Here is a 20013-nt window from a genome sequence, read left to right as displayed (position 1 = left end):
AACCATCCACTATATGTTGAATAATAATATTAATAATAGGAAACATTACAATAAATTATGAACAGTAACGGTTTTCCAAAGTGCAGGAAAAAGGAAACTAAGTATAATAGATGTTCTAATAATTACAGCATTTAAGTTTATTATGACACCCCCTCACTTTGTTGTGTTTAAGTCGGTGAAAAGTTAGCTTAGACGGACTCTATTGTATTTTAAGACATTCCATTTCTGTATTTAAGGCGTACGTTCTATAAATTGTAAAATGTCATATTAACGTATTTACGATGCCATTACAGCAATAAATTAATGTACATTTCTTACCTCTAATGTACATATGTTTGGACCCGGGTCCTTAAACTACGTCCAAGAGAGAGGTATGGCCATTGTGAATGTCATCTCGCTTTGTGTGGTAGAGCACAGCACAGCGGATGACAATTCAGATCTAGAGCAGAGCCCAACTGGGGAAGTCCATCCACCTTACAGAAAACCGCAGCCAAATAACAACTAGACCCTACTCATAGTGTTGTTTTCCTGCCGGTGAGTAAGGTTGCCAGAGCTCAACGAGGGTGCTGCGGAGTGTTAGGGTACCGAGACTGCTCGCCATCAGGCGAGTATGCGTATGTTTGTTTGCCACCGCCGTAGTATGAAAAAAAAATCTTACGTGGCATTACATGGTATAAATATAAGCTTATGTAACAATACGGTGTTAGTAACACCGTGTTACATATTATGCCAGCGAACCCAAAGTCATACTAGCTTTTGCCCGCGACTTTGTGTACGTGTGATAATTATGATATATCTTATGTCCTTCCTCAGGCCTCAAACTATCTTCATACCAAATTTCATCTAAATCGGTTCAGTGGTTTAATCATGAAGAGGTAACAAACAGATAGCTTCAACTTTGTGCGAATGCATCCAATTTTTTCGTCACTCATTATAGTCACCCTACAATTCAGTTCAATTTCTTAATTCGTTCATCACAGGAACAGCTATGCTGTGCCTATCGGTCTACTGTCGAAGCAAACGACTTCGGATCCCTTTGTTTGACATAATTATTGAAAGCCATAATGTAATGATTGTCAGATTATCATTAGTCATAACTCTGAAACCGTTAACTTTTCAGGACTTCCGTAAGGTTATCCTATAGGTAGGTTAGGTTAGGTTTGTTCCATGCCAATCCTGAAAAGTTGCGCGTTTCTGAGAAAAATCAAATTATGACTAACGAAAATGCGGACAAACAATACATTATGACTTAAAACTTTATGGGAAACAATAGAGACCCAAATGACTTTTATTGCAGAAGACAAATATATCATACTCAACATAGTTTTCCCTCGCATTACACTGAATTTAACTATATTTTTATAGATAAAATAGAGTTATTACTAATAACTTTCCTTTAATGCTCACATCCTAAAACATTATAATGCACACCTTCCTCTGCGACAGGAAACGGAGCCGTAAAAAGAGCTATCTTGTGAAAGCAATGATAGATAATAAAGGTAGTAAGCGGTAATATATCTAAGCGTCCGTGGCGCACTTTCTTCCAGGGCTGGCACGCGACCGCTACTCGTGCGCAGCTAGTGGTGGGACACGCCGGATTCATGTCGATATCGTAAACGATATTGAGCTCTCTATAAACGACCGAAGGGAGTGATATGAACGAAGAAGAACTTACCTCCTTAGTAAAGCGTCAATTAATTAATATTAGTTTTATTCCTTTCTTGCAAAAACATAAAGCAACCGTAATATCAGGTTTACAAATTATCCTTCATTTACAGCAGTACCATTATTTATTGTTATGTGTATACACACTAAGAACTCTACGTTCCAAACCATATCCAAAAAAGTAAACTTTTTTTATACTACGTCGATGGCAAATAAGCATACGGCTCGCCTGATGGTAAGCAGTCTCCGTAGCCTATGGACGCCTGCAATTTCATAAGTGTTACATGGGCGTTGCCAACCCTAACACCCCGCCCCCTGGTTGAGGTCGAGCTTCATTATTACCAAAACAAAGAAACAGCTCCACAAATAAGAAGCATCGATAACAACAATCGGCGCGCACGCACCCCTACCGAGTTTACAAGTGGCACGAGCCGCGATAGTATCTATTCCGCCGATGATACAACTAGATTGTTTCACCAGAGCCTGGGTATCTATAGCACATCTATATTACCGCTGTAGCTATAAAGACTGTTACACGGACCGACTTGCACTTGTAGGGCGCAGGGGAAATTGATACTGCCTTTCATCCATAGATCGATGGAGTGGCCGAAAGGTTGAAAAGGATATTAGACGCACGACTAGAATAAATAAATGGGACCACGCATAAATATTGAAAATATTCTTCAGTTATAACAAGAGATTTAATGAAAAACGATTAATGTTTTGTTTTGGTCTACCGTTGATACTGTTAAGTACCCCTAGTGTAAATTTATTCGATGGCGTGATGTGATGTACGCGTTTGCGTTAAGTCTCATTTTATTTTGGGTTTCCAAAACGTGGCGCGCTGTTTCTAAATCCCATATAAAATGAGACAACGCAAACGCGTACGTCACGTCACGCCATCGAATAAATTTACACTAGGGTCTCAGATACTGAGGCTACAAACGATTAATATTTTTAGGTGATTCTGCTTCCACTACAGACAAAAGCAACTATATCAGGACAAAAGAATATAAATATTTTTGCAAAGTGCTTTAACAAGTATACCTAAGTTCGTTTAACGATTAAACCGGTAACTAATAGAATCTTTAATTATCTCACTTTATATGCATACCGTGTAGTTTATACTAGGTAGGTAGGTAGCATAGGTAGGTAGGTGGGTAGGTAGGTAGGGTAGGTAGGTAGTTTAATCATAGACTAACCAGTGCACACCAGAGGATAACCATCCTCTATTTTTTCCGGCTATTGACAACAAATGCCATACAATCGAACTGTTTTGTCAACGACAACTGATCTTCAAAAGCCTTGACCTTCCAAAACACTGCCAGCACCTGTTCGTAAGTCAACATGCAGCAAGCCGCACACTACACCCACGTACGCTCACTGCGCTCGCACCTGGGTAGACGACTACACACTTGTCCATTAATGTTGTGTTTGGTTTGTATTTGGCTTGGCTTTAGGAGTCATTGGGATGTTTTTTTATTTAAATCTTTATTTAGGAAACTTATAATATTGAATGCATGCGGCATATATGCGTTTCATAATGTCTTCAATTTAACAATTTGATTATTAAGTATAACAATTTAATAGTCTTTCTAGATGTAGGTTTAGACGATCAAATATTGCTTAGGCCCATGTCAGTTACATTAAGTTTGACTTGCGTTTCGAATGCCTTGTCCGATCCGAGCACACTCCACTTTGGGATAATTTTTCAAGATGTTATTTCTAAATTTATTTCTTTATTTAATTTTTACTGACAATATAACAAATAAAGTACAAATGGCAGACATAATGTCTTACGGTATTATCTACCAGTCAACCATCAGGCCATACAGAAACAGTAGTAGGTGCAGACATTTAACAAAAAAATCTGAATAGGTAACTTAAAACAAACAATCCAGCGATATACAGTGAAACAATTATTTTATAATAGTTTCTTGTTTATTTAATTTTTAGTGCACATTCCAAGGCATTATTTTCAGTTTTTTGATGAAAAAAATATGCTTTTGATGACTAAAAGATTTCAGGAGCAGTGTTGAACCCTAATGACATTCTTTTACATTGTAAATAATCGAAAGTCGTAATAAACTCAGCATAGACTGTATTTTACAGCTTTCCAACATTCAAGACATAATCATTAAATAACTTTACAACACAATTCAATAAGCGTAATAAAAAATTAATCTCTCGTCGTCTTTCTTAAAAAAATAATTTTAAAATCGGTTAAAAGAACAACACTTAAAACCACTTAAAGAAAAGCAACGCTTAGCAATAAACGCGTGCTAACCGAGCTTTAACTAACGGTCAGTGTTTGGTTAACGGTGACTACTGGCCATCGGTAATTAACTCTGAGTGAACCTTTGCACTGGCGGGTGTGGCGGAATTTAAGAATCATAACTTGTTTTGTCTGAATTTGAGACGTGACGTCATACAGGTAATATTTGTGGCGGCCGGCAAAACGTCATGCTTTGTCCCTTGCCATAAAGACACCTTATCAGGTTATTCGTATAAAAATACAAGCTAATCTCGTCCTTATGGCAAGCGTTTTGCCGGCCGCGGTCACATTTTAACAACTCTTATGAAGTCAAGTCTAACGTTAAAGAATTGGGCACAATGACGTTCCTTTGGTGCATTTTTAGACTGTCTTTGAGGCGGAGATGAGAGGAGCTGAGCTGTGGATTAAAACCAATGCTTTTGGTTGATTTCCGCCCGTCTTGACGACCGCTCTGGCCTAGTGGGTAGTGACCCTGCCTATGAAGCCAATGGTCCCGGGTTCAAATCCTGGTAAGGACATTTATTCGTGTGATGAGGATGGATATTTGTTCCACCCGTGACGGGTGTTTTCTATGTATTTAAGTATTTATAAATATTTATATATTATATATATCGTTGTCTAAGTACCCTCAACACAAGCCTTATTGAGCTTACTGTGGGACTTAGTCAATTTGTGTAATAATGTCTTATAATAATAATAATATTTAATTCTCCCATCTCCCCTCATCGGCCTCATCTTCGCCTCAGGAACTGTGCCCTATATACCGATTGGATGTTACAGCTTTCTGTAATACAATCATACGCGACGCAACACTGAAAAGTGTCAAAACATATCTGATGTGACGTCGGGTACTAAGAATGTCGGGAAGTATGTTTGCTATATTACGCGTGGTAACGATTTTAACAGTGTATTTCTGATCATATTTAAAGACTAAAAAGTTCTATATTTTTTTCTGGAATTCGCTTTGTTTCAGAGTTATTACTAGATAAAAACACATATTTTTATTAAGTGCAATACGCCTTTTTAATGGCGATGTTGTCACTATGCGACGTAGTCTAAATATTCTCATGATAGATGTCAAAAAGTGAGAAGTAAAAAGAAAATAAAAAGGAAAAATATATTTGAACTAACAGTTTTTCCAATGGCATTTACTTTTTATGTGCAAAAACATTTAAAATTTGAAAAAACAACAAAAAAAAGTTTTTTGGTGAAATTGCCCTAAATTTTTTTTTTTTCTTATTTTGACTTCAGAAATGCGTGGTTAAAAAATTCCTCTTGAACACCGTGTATTTTTACTGTATACTCTTAAAATAATTATCGATCACAATGTCGGTTCATTGTTCTTCTCTTCTAGAAGACCTGAGTTTCCGAGTTTAAAAGTAGGTACATATTTTTTGGATAGTGTAACATCAGATGGCATCCCAGTACTAAAAACGTGAAAGTATTCAAATTACATTCGACATTTTAACCAAGTAACACTTTAACCGAATATAATAACCAACAGTACATAACATGTAAGAACCTAATAATACATTTAATCATTTTCTTATTATGAAAGAGAAAGCCTATTTACTCGCATATCAGCTGTCGCTGATTCAATTCTCGTAAGAAGTGTGAATTCTGCAAATCAACAAACAGAAAATTACTCAGAACATACGATTACACAAATCTCTCAGCTAACTAATTACCTTCTGTAAAAGATATCGCAATTCCCGCATACGCGAGACTCTATCCATTGTACGAATAAGCACATGTTATACCGATACAAAGCAGTAACCGAGCTGCATTGCTCAAACATTGTTAGCATTACAGACCGTAAACAACCAGAACAAAAAGACCTGTGTCTCATTTGAGTATGAACGTTACCTCAGGTCTAAGTTGACCAGAATAAAGCGCGCGCGCATCAGCGACTGGGCGTTTTCAATTTGCCTGCGTTCGGAAGCGTTCGTTGCCACTCGGGTGTTTTAGCCCCGCCCACCTGCGCGGGCGCGTGGCGCTATCTCTATCGCTCTTAGCGTCACTCTCTCAGTCTGTCTCTACGCGCCGTAGCTAACGCCTGCCACTCCCACAGAACGTTAGGCTATTTTCCAATTACTGAGCTTTTTGCTCGTACGCCGATGCCCGGAGATAAGCTTTCTCGTTACAGAATGAGTCGGTGTTGCGGTCCCACCAACAAAAGGTTTGACAGTAATGTTATGACGCTACTTATGTTGTTGAACATCGATAACCTTGTTTAGAGAAACCCACTTATGAAGTTATGTGTATTTGGAGGTTTAAATTACTTTTGGTTTCCTGGTAATGTAAAGACGAGACTGATCTTATCTTTTTATCGTCAAGAATACGTTTCAACTATGTCAGCTGAAAGCCAAAAAAAACGACGAAGTGCAAGTGGGACAGAACACAATTTTCATAGCGTATATTCTTTATTTTAATTCACGCTTTTAATATTTGTTGTACTCCATTATGATTTGTTTGATAATCGCTACTAGATTGATATTTATGTATTTTATGTCTCCAGAGATTGATAAACACTCCCTTTTTGTTTATTATGGGATCTCGTATCGCATTTTTATTATTACAATGATCATGATGCTCGTGCAATTACGTAATTAAGGGTACCATCAGCTTATGTAAGTGACTAATAGCTATAGAAATATTATACATGAAAGCGACTTATTTCCATCTAAAACTTTAATAGATACCACGAAGTAAAAGTTAGAAAGTCGGACAATGGAACAAAACGACAATTGTTAAAAAACCCAAGTCTCATGACCCCTTACCTCTTACTTTTTAAAAGAAAAAGAGTTGAGAAATGGCGATGGTCTGAGACATAATTACGAACAGCCGCGCATCGTCAGCTAAATATAAGCCTGAGCCTCTTGCTTTAAAATTAATAGCAATCTTTATGGTGTAATGCTGCGCTAGTGAGGTCAGGAATTTGATTATCGATATCGATATGCCGGTATGCTCAAGGGCGCAACTTGAAAGTCTGGTAATTATATCTTAGAAGTTTTAAAGTGTCTCCTTCAATATATTTTAAGCTTTATCCGATCAACTGTAAATACGTTATGATGCATTTACTTAATAGTTATAATTACATTTATAAAGACAGTGTAAGTGCTAGTAAAATCACAGGAATCGTAGACAGGTAATTTAAAAGTTATATTCATAGTAACTTTATTCCTAGATGTAACTCCGTAAGGCGTATTATTTATCTGAGCATAAATTGATTAACTTTCTCCGTTGCCTCTTGTAAATGTAAAGATATTTTGCCTTGCAAATTCTCAATTCAAGCCTGCCTATCTAACTCCAATCCGACGCGTAAATCCCCAGCCAAGATAACTCGACATTAGCTTCGGCCTTACTAAACCCATTTACAGCATTTATTGAACTAGCACCCGATCGATAAACGCCATAATTCCCGGCTGTCACAATTTATCGAGTGCACATCACTAGCCGGGAGCAAAGGTTCCACTGAGGGCGCAGGCATCAATTTACTCGGTAGCAGCCGCGGGCGCCGGCCGCCCCTGTCATTAACCCCCGTCCCCCTCCATCCCCCGCATGCCCCTGCATGGCCCCTGGCAACTTTAACCTTTTTTGCTCCCAACCTGTTCGCAGGATGCTGCTGTGACTATACAGGCAATTTAAAGATCATGGCCATAGGCCATACGCGGTATCTCGAGCCTGTTAACTATGGTACGTAAATATAACGTGGGCCGGTTGTATTTAAAGTTATCGCTTCGAGTCAGGGATGCATTGTGCGGTGCACAATGAGAAGTAAGGAATTACGGTTAATTGAATTGAATGTTGTTATTGGTATACTTCAATTTTTACTTGTTGATACTAGCGAATGGTTAATCGGTTCCAACTGTTAAGACGAAAGTGGAGAGCCCGCACGAAATCGTCACGAATTTCGAACATTTTCATACAAACGTACTCCTCATTTTCCTTCTCTGAATATTAACATTATTGAATATATTTTGACACAATTTGTGCTCAGCTATGATTGAAAAAAAAATTATGAAATGAAAACTGTTTTTCGCATCAAATTGTTACAAAAATAAAAAAAAGCATAGCTATTTTTACATCAAATGATATAAAAATAGATTCCATAATGTCAATATCCAGGGAGGAATATGGGGACTACGTTTGTACGGCGATGCGGCCGTCCCCTTTCCTCTTAATATTCATAAGAAGTGTTATGTATACTTAACCTAACCTAACCTGTCCCTAACAAATGCAGCTTCCTGTAATATGGAAACTGAGGTACCGATTTTCAGATTCTTCCATTAGTATGTACATATCATTCAAGTAAGATGTTCGGTAGGTATGTACATATATTAGTATCCTACTTTTCAAATCCTTAAGCAGTTATTTTTGTGTTAGTGATATTTTAAGGCATTTACGTAATCGTTAAAATATAAGTAATAACATCACGGAATACCACCGTTAGTAATACCGTTGTATACCGAAATAAAAACAGCAATACTTCTATCATCACCGCAAATCACTAACAAAAACCGGGCAACCATTTTTAAACTTGACCACCATTATCTCTGAGGCTTCTTCGATGCGACCCTTAAAAGGAATACAAATAAAACTGGTCCGGATTCCTCCAACCTGTAATTTGACCCCCACTTAAACAATTTTCTCAAATATCATTCCGTTTCATTTGGTTCAGCCCTGACCCGCGGGCGCGCATTAGTCCCGAAACGATTCCAAAGGTAACCCCCATTAAATAAAATATGCCCCCTAACCACGGCTGAAGGTCGTCGGGGTCAGCCCGACCCTTTGTTCCTTTCTAAGAAATGTGTATCGATAAGTATGCTCATGTGGTGGAAGTTTTTAGTGGATGCGCTTTTTATTTGTCCACGTTTCATCAAAAATCTTGATAGCTGATAGCAGAGATTTGTCGTTTCGCTGCACACGAGACTTGAATTCATGATCTCTCACGTGTAAGTATTTAAAAAATTACCTGGTTATATGTTGTCTTTCTTATTATAAGTATTTTTCTAATCTAGCCTAGACGCCTTTTCCATTAGGGTATCTCGGTAATAAGAACATAAACTCACTAGCTGGCAGGGATAAGGCTAATGCTTTAAAAAGAGCAAAATGTATCGCAAATTGACCTGTCCTTCAGCGCTGCGCGGGCGCAGCCGCCGACCTGTCGCCGCTAATAATTCCGTTCCCATGCTAGCGAGCGCCGGTAGCTATCTCACTTTAATTATTCATAGACTTTTTTATGCCCTGTCGCTTTTTACCGCTCGGCCGAAGCCTTATAAAAATTAAAAAACAAAATCGAACGCTCCGGCGCAATTTAAAAAAGGAATACGTCGGATGACACGGATCGAACTGAACTCTGGGCAAATGTCGCGCGGTAAAAAGTGGTCAAGCGTGGTGGATCGGGGGGTGAGGTGAGGCTGCGCTGGAGGGGGGGCAGGACGTCACGTAGGCGGCGCGGTTTTTGTCAACGTTCCCGCCGAGATGACGGGTCGCGGCGTCCAGCGACCCGCCTCGCCTCCGCCGCAGCTTCTTGATACTTGCGATACACTTTGACAAGTCACCAACTTATCTAGTTACTTACCAAAACTCCATACAAACTATTCCGCTGAAACTGGCTCTTAGAGAAGGAAAACGATGGCAAAATCTGAATGAAATCAGAGACGCTAACTGTTTTGTACCTAATAATCACTATAACGGCATAGTACGGCTATGTAATATGTAGGCCGATTCTGTGAACCGATTCTAACCTTTATATGTCATTTTCCTTTTGTTGTAAATTTCAGAATTAGGCTCTTTACATAGGTATTAAAGGTACGTCTGAAAGTAATAAAAATTGAACCACTCTAATCGTTCTTCTCACGCATTGCAAAACAGCTCACGTATTTTGCCCGAAGTCTTTCCTACGAAGAAAGTATCAATTAATAATATAACTGCAAGTGCCAAGACCCCGCGGGAATGCGTGACAACGCGACAGGTGCAGGACGAGGACGACTAATAATACGTTCGTACAACTTCTTGTCAATGGCTACTTTTGTATTCGAATTCGCGATGCACTAGGTACGTTCTCAAAAATACTTACAATGGCTTTTTAGTAAGTTTGATAAATGTCGGTTTGGTACCTACTTAACCTAATAAGCTGAGATCGGAAATGGTGTGCTCCGTATAGGTCCGAATCTAAAATTATTCCGAAACCATATTTGTAAAATAAAATTATACAGCTCAGTATTGAATTCCTTCATTAAAATAGCACTTAATATTGGCACATTAAAAGTTGGCATCATTTAAGAGCGCTTTTGTATTATTTTTAGTGAACATAGAACTTTATATCGTAAATTTCTGGCGTACTCAGATACATTTATTTATGTTGTCTTTACAAATAGGTTCCCCGTTTTCATCAAACCGTTTAATTGCGTTTGTAATGGTCCCCATAATAATTAAACTACCAAATACGAAACAAACAGCCGTGGAATTTCTTTGTCGCATCATGACGAGTTTTTGCGTATAAACGGCTTTTTAAGCGGCAAATTATCTACTGCACTCTGCTCGACTGTTTTCCATTGAACTATTAAACGCTTTTAAGGTGCCGTAGATTCATGGAGCGGAGTTTTTGAAAAATTGTACCGCTTTTGTAGAGAATACGGTTGCCAAATTTTATTAGCAATCTTGGGGACTTCAGCGATTCCAATCCTGATTTCTTGACTTTCGCTAGATAGAAAAAAAAAACCACGAATATAGGTCTGAAACGCACTTGAACACTCTCAGCTCCATAGTACAAACGATTTTTTTTCACGGCAGGCTAAGTGAGTGTTGCCGGTCGCCACAACAAATAAAAAATAAAATTAAAAATATGTAACATACACACAAAAGCTCAAAAAAATGAAAAATGCTTGTGAAGATGCGCAATTTTATTTTTAAGGGAGCTCAGCCATTCTTTTTTTTAAACTTAAAACAATTTAAAATTCTAATACATGATATCCTCGGACCCGATCACGCGCATCCATCTCGCTCACGCTTGCGCTCATTGAGAGTGAGAGAAGGACACGAATCTACGGGGCCTTAAGAAGTAGGTAGTACTGACGCCCCCTGATGTACTTGTATTCCGATGGAAATTCCGATAGCCGTGTAACTTCATGCGATTATTCGATCTTGCTTACTATTAAATAAACCTTTCGTTTATTTTTAATGAAGTAAAGTTGTAGTATAGGGGAGCATGCATAAGTTTATGCTTCCAATGTAACCCAAAAGATGGCAGAACCTAATATGCATAAGTACACGTACGAGAACGGTAGATGGCAGCACTTTCTTTGACGTGAAGTGTCAATGTACATGTTTTTGTTAGCGATTCAGCCGACGCGCACGCACCCTATAAATGCTAGAAAACTAACACTTACCGATAATAAGTACCTACATAATTAAATATGTTATTTAATGAACATGCTTGGTTTAGAAAGCTTTACTCTGACTAGGCATTCTATTATTGTATTCTTGAAATCTGTTCTGTAATAGACTCAGTAGATATTCCATTAGGTACCGTAAACTGTACCTTGTGTCGGATATTGAGAGCACTCTATCCAGAGTTTCGGTGCGGGGTCGGGATAATTTAGTCCGGTTCAACCCCACAAAGACACAAGTTTGCGCGTTTACCGCTAAGAAAACCCCATTTACTGTGGTCCCACAGTTCCAAGGCACAGCCCTTACCATGTCAGGGAGTATTGGGATCCTCGGTGTCGACATCTCCAGTGACGTCCAATTCCGTAGTCATCTGGCAGGGAAGGCTGCGCTGGCATCTAAAAAACTCGGTGTGCTCAATAAAGCAAAGCGATACTTTACTCCAGGGCAAAGACTGCTACTTTATAAATCGCAAGTGAGACCCCATATGGAGTATTGCTGTCACCTTTGGGCAGGAGCACCTGGATGCCAGCTTGGGCCCTTCGACTCAGTTCAAAGACGTGCTGTACGAATCGTCGACGATCCCAAACTCACAAGCGGTATTGAACCTTTAAGTCTAAGGAGAGACTTTGCCTCCTTATGTGTGTTCTACCGCTTGTACAATGGGCTGTGCTCTGAAGAATTGTTTGACATGATGCCCACGGCTACTTTCTATCACCGCACCGCCCGCCGTCGGCAGGGTGTTCATCCTCACACCCTAGAACCTAAATGGTCACGCACTGTGCGGTTTTAGAGGAACTTCCTCCCGCGCACGCTCCGGTTGTGGAATGAGCTACCTGCCGAGGTTTTCCCGAGGGTCTACAGTATGAGGTTCTTCAAAAAAGGAGTGTACAGATTTTTAAAGGGTCGGCAACGCGCATGTAACACCTCTGGAGTTGCAGGCGTCCATAGGCTACGGTGACTGCTTACCATCAGGCGGGCCGTATGCTTAAAAAAAAAAAAAAAAAAAAAAAAAAAAAAAAAAAAAAAAAAAAAAAAAAAAAAAAAAAAAAAAAACTCAAGTTACTCCGAGCATATACTACTTCTATAGTCCAATTTTTAACGTTGATTATTGCCAAGCGTATTATAATTATTACATTAATTTTGGAGATTATGATATACTAATGTTTTTCTATGATACATACTATATTATAATTTAAAAATATGACAAAAATAAATAAATATGATATATGATGACTTAAATTTGAGCCATAGTTGTAACATGTGAACAAAAGGTAACTGAAATAACGATAGTTTTCTTTTGTCAATGTAAAAGGTGTGCATAAGTTTAGTATGCGTTTGCCAATTTACCAATGCATTTCTCTTCTAAAAATGTCAAAGTTGGCACTGAGGTGGTGTTAATTTAAGCCGTAAAAGAAATGAACCTTGCGTTTCTCCGTAGCTAGCCCTAATTGCAATTTTTTCTCTAAATTCCGTTTAGTTTTCCCACCGGGCCAGCCACCGGAGCTCCACTTTCCCACTTTGTTAATCGCTGCCACTTAGCCTTAGCTCCCGTCATTTGACCCGCTCCATAATTGCTATGCAGAAACTATTTTGTAAATTAAACTTAAAGCCCGTTTTAATCCAATTTCATGTGACTAAAATTACAAGAAGTACATATTTTAGGAAATTCCTTTTTTTAAGAGGCATTTTCTTGTTTGAGGAAATATCTACTTTTGTGAGAATAAATAATAGCTTTTACAGTACACATGGCGCTACTTTACCGCACTAGTGTGATAATTAGCACATTACGTGACTGTCGAAAATTAAAAAGGCCATATGTACTGTAAAACGTGGTATAGCGAATAGGTAATTTGCAACTCGTGTCGATTTAATGTTTTAATTTATCGCCACTCGTTTCGAATTTCCTGTATTTCACACTTGTATCGTAATCTACTATTACAGCACATATGGCGCTACATAACCGCACTAGTGCGATAATTAGCTCATTGCATATCTATGTCGAAAATGTAAAGGGCCATATGTAGGTATCGTATTCGCACATGTATTGTACAACATTTTACAGTACATATGGCCCTTAAAAGTTTCGACCAAGTTCTACTTCCTATTTTTTGCTCTTGTATCGTAATCAAACATTCAACGACGACATTAAACATTTCTTCAACTATAACACTATGTCGGTCTCGCATCGGATTCAACTACCAAAAACGGTGTCTCTCCGGTATTACACCAACGCTTTTACGCCTGCCATAGACGAAAAAGCCAATGATGATGATTATTATGTAACAAAACTTACTGCAGCGGAACATTCCAAATCCTTTATTCATAATCAAATACCAAGGTAATCGGCCACATGCTTCATCAAAACAATGTTATCCGCACAATTATCGTCATTTTTAAAAGAATCTACTACCTTCAAATAATCATCTTCTCGTTTTTATTGTTCTAATTTTGTTTAATCCCTGATCTCATAAATACTTACTGGTTAATCGCACTTCTGTTGTCTATATTAAAGTACCCAGTAAGTATGTGGATTCATTGAACAGACGCCAACAAACCGGTATGGAATACTTTAACCCGCCTCGATAATGCGTGTATCGATAATCGGTATTAATCGGGAAATTATCGAATTTAAAACACCTGCTATCGCCACACCACTTGATTCGATGATAATTCATGTGGTGTCTTCATAATTTAGACGATTTTTCACGATTTTTGTATGATCTAACACGCGCATGAATAGTTTCTAATCTAAGCAAGAAATATAATCACGTGGTTGTGCCAAGTTATAAGCGCTGGTGGCCTAGCGGTATGAACGCGTGACTTGCAATCCGGAGGTCGCGGGTTCAAACCCCGGCTCCTACTACCAATGAGTTTTTCGGAACTTACGTACGAAATATCATTTGTTATTTAACCGTCTCAGTCAAGTTTTATTTTTTATCTGATTTGGCTCTCGGAATTACCGTTTTGGTATATTATAGGTATTATACTTACCTGTCCCTATATCGAGTGACCTCTAGCCTTCCATTTCCCTAATAGGGACCGTGCGCGTTCGACGGTCTGCCATCTTTTGGCCTGAATCGGAAACATAAACATGGCAGCACTAGCTTTGACACTTCACGTCAAAGCAAGTGCTGCCATCTACCGTTCTCATAAGTTTTCTTGTACATAGTATGCGCTGCCATCTTTTGGGGTATATTGGAAGTATAAACATCTCATTTACACCTCGCGCTAAAAATCTGACGTTTTCTGTGAAGCCCCAGGCTACAGGTTATGCACGCTCGCTATACTAGTACAAACAAATTACCCCTAATGATATGATATGATTTGAGTTGCATTCCTTTTTTTTCGTTTGATTTTAAAAATAAATAAATGCAATTCTATTTTTAAAATGAACCCCCGTTTTTTTCTAGCAATTACTTACGCCGCTTTATCTTTGTTTACAGAACTTTCGTGAGCAGAGAATCGACGGAGCCGGTCTTCCCCTCCTCACCGAAGACCACCTAACAGGCATGCTGCAGATGAAGCTAGGGCCGGCGCTCAAGCTCAAAGCCGTCCTGGCGAGGAGGCTCGAGCCGTGCGCAAGCTGCCAGGCACAGGCCCAAGCCAGTCCCACTAGTGTCAGAATAAACGGGGCAGCTCTAAAGCCGGAACCCAGGAGCAACACCACTAGCCCTAGTTAGGGTTTATGTAGTATTAAATTTTCTTTTTTTTAATCATGTCGTGTTTCGTGTTTCCATCCGGCCAGGCTCCAAGCGCGTTTAAGGTTCAGTCATATATGGATTCTAATGGTGTTTTAAAACAAATCACGTTAGAAATATCGATGTGTGTAATAAAAGTTTATGTGGCGTGTTTTTGGCATTAAATGCGCTCGTGAACCTGATTTTTGCCACAATTTGAAATGTAACAGAATAATCAATGTCATTTATAATAGTTAAATATTTGTACTCCATATAGTATCAAGGGCGATGAAAAAGGGTACGTAAAGGTTACCCTTTTTCATTTGTTTTGAACATATCGAACACGAACCATGCACTAGCTAATACGACTCCCGAGTCATCGAGTCCACGTTTCAGTCTTCCTGTATTTGTATATGTAGATTTTGCATTTAGTTAATTATTACATTTAGGTGTACACTTAGCTTAATCTATGTAAATATAGATCGTGTATTGCCGTCCAAAATGACTTAATGAATAATTTTGTGAAGTATATTTGTGTCTAAATACTTCGAGGACCTTAAATGGTAAAATTCGGTGCTATGACCCTGAGGGAATATAAAAACAGTAAAAGCTGTTTAAAAATGTATATAATGGCCGTTTGTAAAAATTGTTACTTATATATTTTGAGGCTACTATAATCTACATCTATACAGGGTCACAAAGATATACTGTATATACATACATAGTTTGTAAAGATGTATATTTACGTCACTGTATCATAGCATTTAATACACCTGAAAAAAGCTCAGTATATTGATACCGACTACAGTAATATTACTTACTTAGTACATAATACGATTGTGTAATTTAGTATAAAACCCTTTTCAAACCCGCATAATATTTGCCTGTATAAAAGATGTAAATAAGTACGTTCTACTAGTTTTCAGTTCTATTTTACTGTAGAGATAAATACAATGTAACGAGTAGGTTTTTACCTGTGGTAATCTCCTTAATTGCCAAAATAGTGTATGTTCTGCAACATATAGACAATACGTATGTATACATACAATATGTTAGAGTAACGTGATGGACAAGCGAGAAAACACTTTTCTTTGAAAGGCACGATATAATTTTTCTATTTTATTAAAACATTATACAGTACGTCTTCCAACACATAAATCATCTAACAATAGTAAATAGTACTGAAATCATAATAATCTTAGCATAATCGCAACACATACGATTTAAAAATATATTTAAAGGTGCTATTTTGGTGATAAAAATCTTTGCTCGTGCCTTAAAATAGTCTTCCTAAAATGAAAATATATTCAGATGTTAAAGTATTACGGTTCTACGCTTTAAATCAGTTAATACAATAATACTTAATTATAGATAATAATTGAAAATATAAATAGGTGATGTTATTTTAGCATTATATTCAAGAATCAGTGCTTTTATTATGTAACTAACGTATAATAGGACCAGTGACTTACGAATGAATGTTTATAATATGTGTAATATTTTTTGTTTCATGTGATTTAAGATATGACAATAGTGTGGATATTAAATATAGTTAGTTGGTATTGTTTTATAAAATAAATTGCTTGACAATCTATTTATAAGACAAATCAAATAACACAATTTATCTGAATCTGATGAGTTCCAAGCGTGACACGAGTCCATTTATCCAAAATTTAGTAATTATTACGGCGAAGCTTTACAAGTGCATTTCTCTGTCATTGAATTTAGTTTTAATCTTTCAAAACCAGATCTAACTTTTTTACTATGCTAACTACATTATTGACAGTGAAATGGACTTTGGTACTAAAAAATAGACTTAACTTTGTAAGCTAACATCTATTTACAAATTGCCGGTAGCATCAAAACGCCATGTGGGTATGGGACATTTTCGCGAAAACGCATAAATGAAACTATTAATATTTGTTACTTAATATTTTTATAAGTACTTACTATTCATATAGCGTTATTTTACTACCGACTGAAACATAAAACTTAGTCTATTTTATTTCCGAAGTTACTAAATAATATTAATCAGTAAGTGAATGGAAAAAGATACATATTTTTTTTCCTAATGCTTTCCAGAAGTCTAAAGTGGAACAATACAATTTTGCTACGAGAATTAGAGCTACGAAACGTTAGCTACAAATGCTACGCCGTAGTTCCTCGTGTGAGCTTGTGCTTTCATTCAAATTAATTTCAGTTCCGTTTAATTAAAGACTGTATTTCTATGTCCATATTTTTTTTTATCCAGAACTCGTGTCGCAGGAGAGTAACAGACGCTCTATATTAACATCACTATCTCCTTCTAAATAGCATCATTAAAGCAAGACAGCTAGTGTTAATATTTAAACTGCCGTTCGAAATAGCAATGCTAAGTTGTGAAAACATTGAATGTGTCTTTTGATTGGCGGTAGTGTCTGATAACTCAAAGACTTGTCTTATGTTATTATTAGAATAATTATGTTTAACAAGGTATTAGTCACTTGTTTCTTCGCATTGTACTTAGTTTATGGATGTGCTTGTTTATCTGTTTACGGACATTTGGGTCCGAATTTATGTGGAAAGAATTAAAATGATGAATATTGAGATATTTATGTTGTTTATTCTTGTTTTCCTACAAAAAAATATACACTTATTTTACCGTCTTAAAGTTAATTTGAAAATAAACTTAAAAAAATTACCTTACTAAGTATATTACAGAAACAACAATTATGATATATTTAAATCACTAGCAATCTCTATTACTATAAATACTAATCGCTAGTACTATATTATAATAATATTTTAGATACAAGGTTGAATCTACTAATAAGTGTCACTCGTTGCCAAGGTTACGGTTAGTTGTCCAGGGGAAGTAGTACGTTTATTTTTGATAATAAAAGTTTTGTACTTTTTCTCCCTTCATTCCCAATGACACTTAATTCTATCATCTCAGAGTCGATTTTCAGAATTATCCGATATTAGGGTTCAATGTGACCCGAATACCCTTTATGCCCCGAGTGTGTAAGAAAGTCTCGACTCTCGACCAAAAACCGACTAACCGAGAAGGGAGCATTATTATTATTATTATTTTGTATATTCATTCAGTAACACTATTAGCTTAGCATCCCTGCATGCAAATATGTATGCAGGGGTAGGTATAGTTGACTGTACACACTCGTTCTCGGCATTCTCGGCGTCTCTTGACGAGTGTGTGTGGCCGACATTAGTTATGATTGCAGCCTCAATCGTCCTCCTTCTTATCAACAAGTTGGAAGTTCCTCTCGAGCTGGTGCGCGCGCTTGACGCGGTACTCCATCAGCTCGATGGTGGTGTAGCCGGCGAAACCCAGGAGTAGGAAGCCTACCAGGACGTATAACCTGGAAATATATGTAATTAGTGTACTGCGTTCGAGCGCCAAATTACCTCGACAGAAATGTGTGTCTGTCATCCCTTGGTTAACAATCTACTATTCGCTATGTGCATGACTGTCGCGCAACCTAGCAGCCGCAAATCTAGGGGAAAACGTCAATTCACTACATCTTATAAATTACTCCAAAACGAAAAACTACTGAACGGGTTTTCATACCACTTTCATCAATGAATAGAGTGATTCTAACTTGTTAAGGTTTTGTGTACATTGGTTGAAAAATAACGATGTTGTCGGAAAAATCACACTGGCTAGGAGCTTTAATCGAAAACGCTGCCTGATCCGTTTCAGCTATAACAACACAATGTATGGTGGGGTTGTCTCTCTTCCATGGGTCTAGAAAAAAGTCTGCGATGTTGAATGTCTATCTTTTAAGGTAAACTTAATATACTCATTCTTAACTTCTAGAAAAAGATCAAATAATACGTGGTATTTGCAAAGCTTTTTAGATTGGATGCAGTATTAATAATTATCAAATTAAATACGTTAGTTGTATTAAGCATTTCATACAGATTACAATAGTCTCTTACATCATGTAATTTAAATGAATATTTCAGGAGTAATCGTATATTAAAGTTTCATTTCGAGCCATATAACTTGTACGAAATGTTAAAGACGCTATCCGCAGTTAGTTTTAATGTTTACCACCTTATGCGCTGGGATCGCTTTACTTACCCCCACCATGCACTTCGCACGGTCCCAATAGAGTCATACACGACGACGCGTGCCATGACTCGTCCTGTCATGTTATCAAAGGTTGGATTTGACAAATCTGCGCGTCATCGTGGACGACATGAACTATATTCCTTTACATATTAACATAGCAATGTTTCTTGGAAGCTTTTAATAATCGAAGTTGGCCAGGAGTTGTTTGTTGATTGAAATTGAATTGAATTGTTATCATATAACTCTTATTTCCGTTTGTTAAATTCGTTTCATTGTTTTCATGGGGACCCAAGGTTTCGTTCTGTTCAGTATATCGACATTGTGTTGTACAGTCAGCGTCAAATACTTCGTAGCAGTCAAAGTAGCCAAATAGTTCGGTACACCATATATTTAGTATGGTGTACCGAACTATTTGGAAACTTTGACTGAGCTTTTAATTCTTGCTTACACTAATAGTTAATTATTCAGTATTATTTATAGTTCGGTAAATATTCGAATCGAAGTCCGTACCTCGTCCTTACGCAAAGATATGGCGCCGTGGCATAGGATAGAACACTGCCGGTGGCCTCCCAAAGCCTGAAGTTGGAATACGCGGCTTCTTCATTGCCAGGGAACAATATTCCAGACAGAGCTGCGGATCATAAACACAAGGTTAACTTGCCTAATTGTTTGGAATATGGGTTTCATTCAATACACTCAACAAACCCTCACCGCTATAAATAAATAAAAATTACAATGTATATCCTGCCCCACCACGCATAACAGCCATTACAGTAATTGGGAAATTCGCTCGATTATTAAACTCAAACAAACGCGCAACTAATTCCAAATTCAAATTGATTGTCCAACGGCTGTACAGTTACAACTGTAATGCGTGGTGGGGTAGTATCGTCGTTATGTGTTGCTATAGGGACCTTGCGCGTTGG

At 37.6% G+C, this 20013-nt stretch overlaps 2 protein-coding genes across 6 annotated transcripts in view; one reads left to right on the top strand and one right to left on the bottom strand.

The window, feature by feature from the left end:
- The window catches only part of LOC133524409 (polyhomeotic-like protein 2), a 320025-nt gene extending 302423 nt beyond the window's left edge, over positions 1-17602 (top strand). For all 5 annotated transcript variants that reach the window (XM_061860397.1, XM_061860399.1, XM_061860401.1 and 2 more), the window contains one exon: positions 14779-17602. In XM_061860397.1, coding sequence (XP_061716381.1) covers positions 14779-15015 — 237 coding nt within the window. In that variant the 3' untranslated portion in view covers positions 15016-17602. The remainder of the gene's footprint in view (positions 1-14778) is intronic.
- Positions 17595-20013, bottom strand: part of LOC133524408 (UNC93-like protein) — a 28502-nt gene continuing 26083 nt past the window's right edge. The window contains exons 10-11 of the mRNA XM_061860396.1: positions 19598-19718; positions 17595-18371 (exon numbers count right to left, since the gene is read on the bottom strand). Coding sequence (XP_061716380.1) covers positions 18236-18371; positions 19598-19718 — 257 coding nt within the window. The 3' untranslated portion in view covers positions 17595-18235. The remainder of the gene's footprint in view (positions 18372-19597; positions 19719-20013) is intronic.

Source organism: Cydia pomonella, chromosome 13, assembly GCF_033807575.1.
Source record: "Cydia pomonella isolate Wapato2018A chromosome 13, ilCydPomo1, whole genome shotgun sequence".
NCBI classification, from domain to species: Eukaryota; Metazoa; Arthropoda; class Insecta; order Lepidoptera; family Tortricidae; genus Cydia; species Cydia pomonella.
Note: the sequence above shows the minus strand (reverse complement) of the source record. Positions and strands in the feature narration are given on the sequence as shown.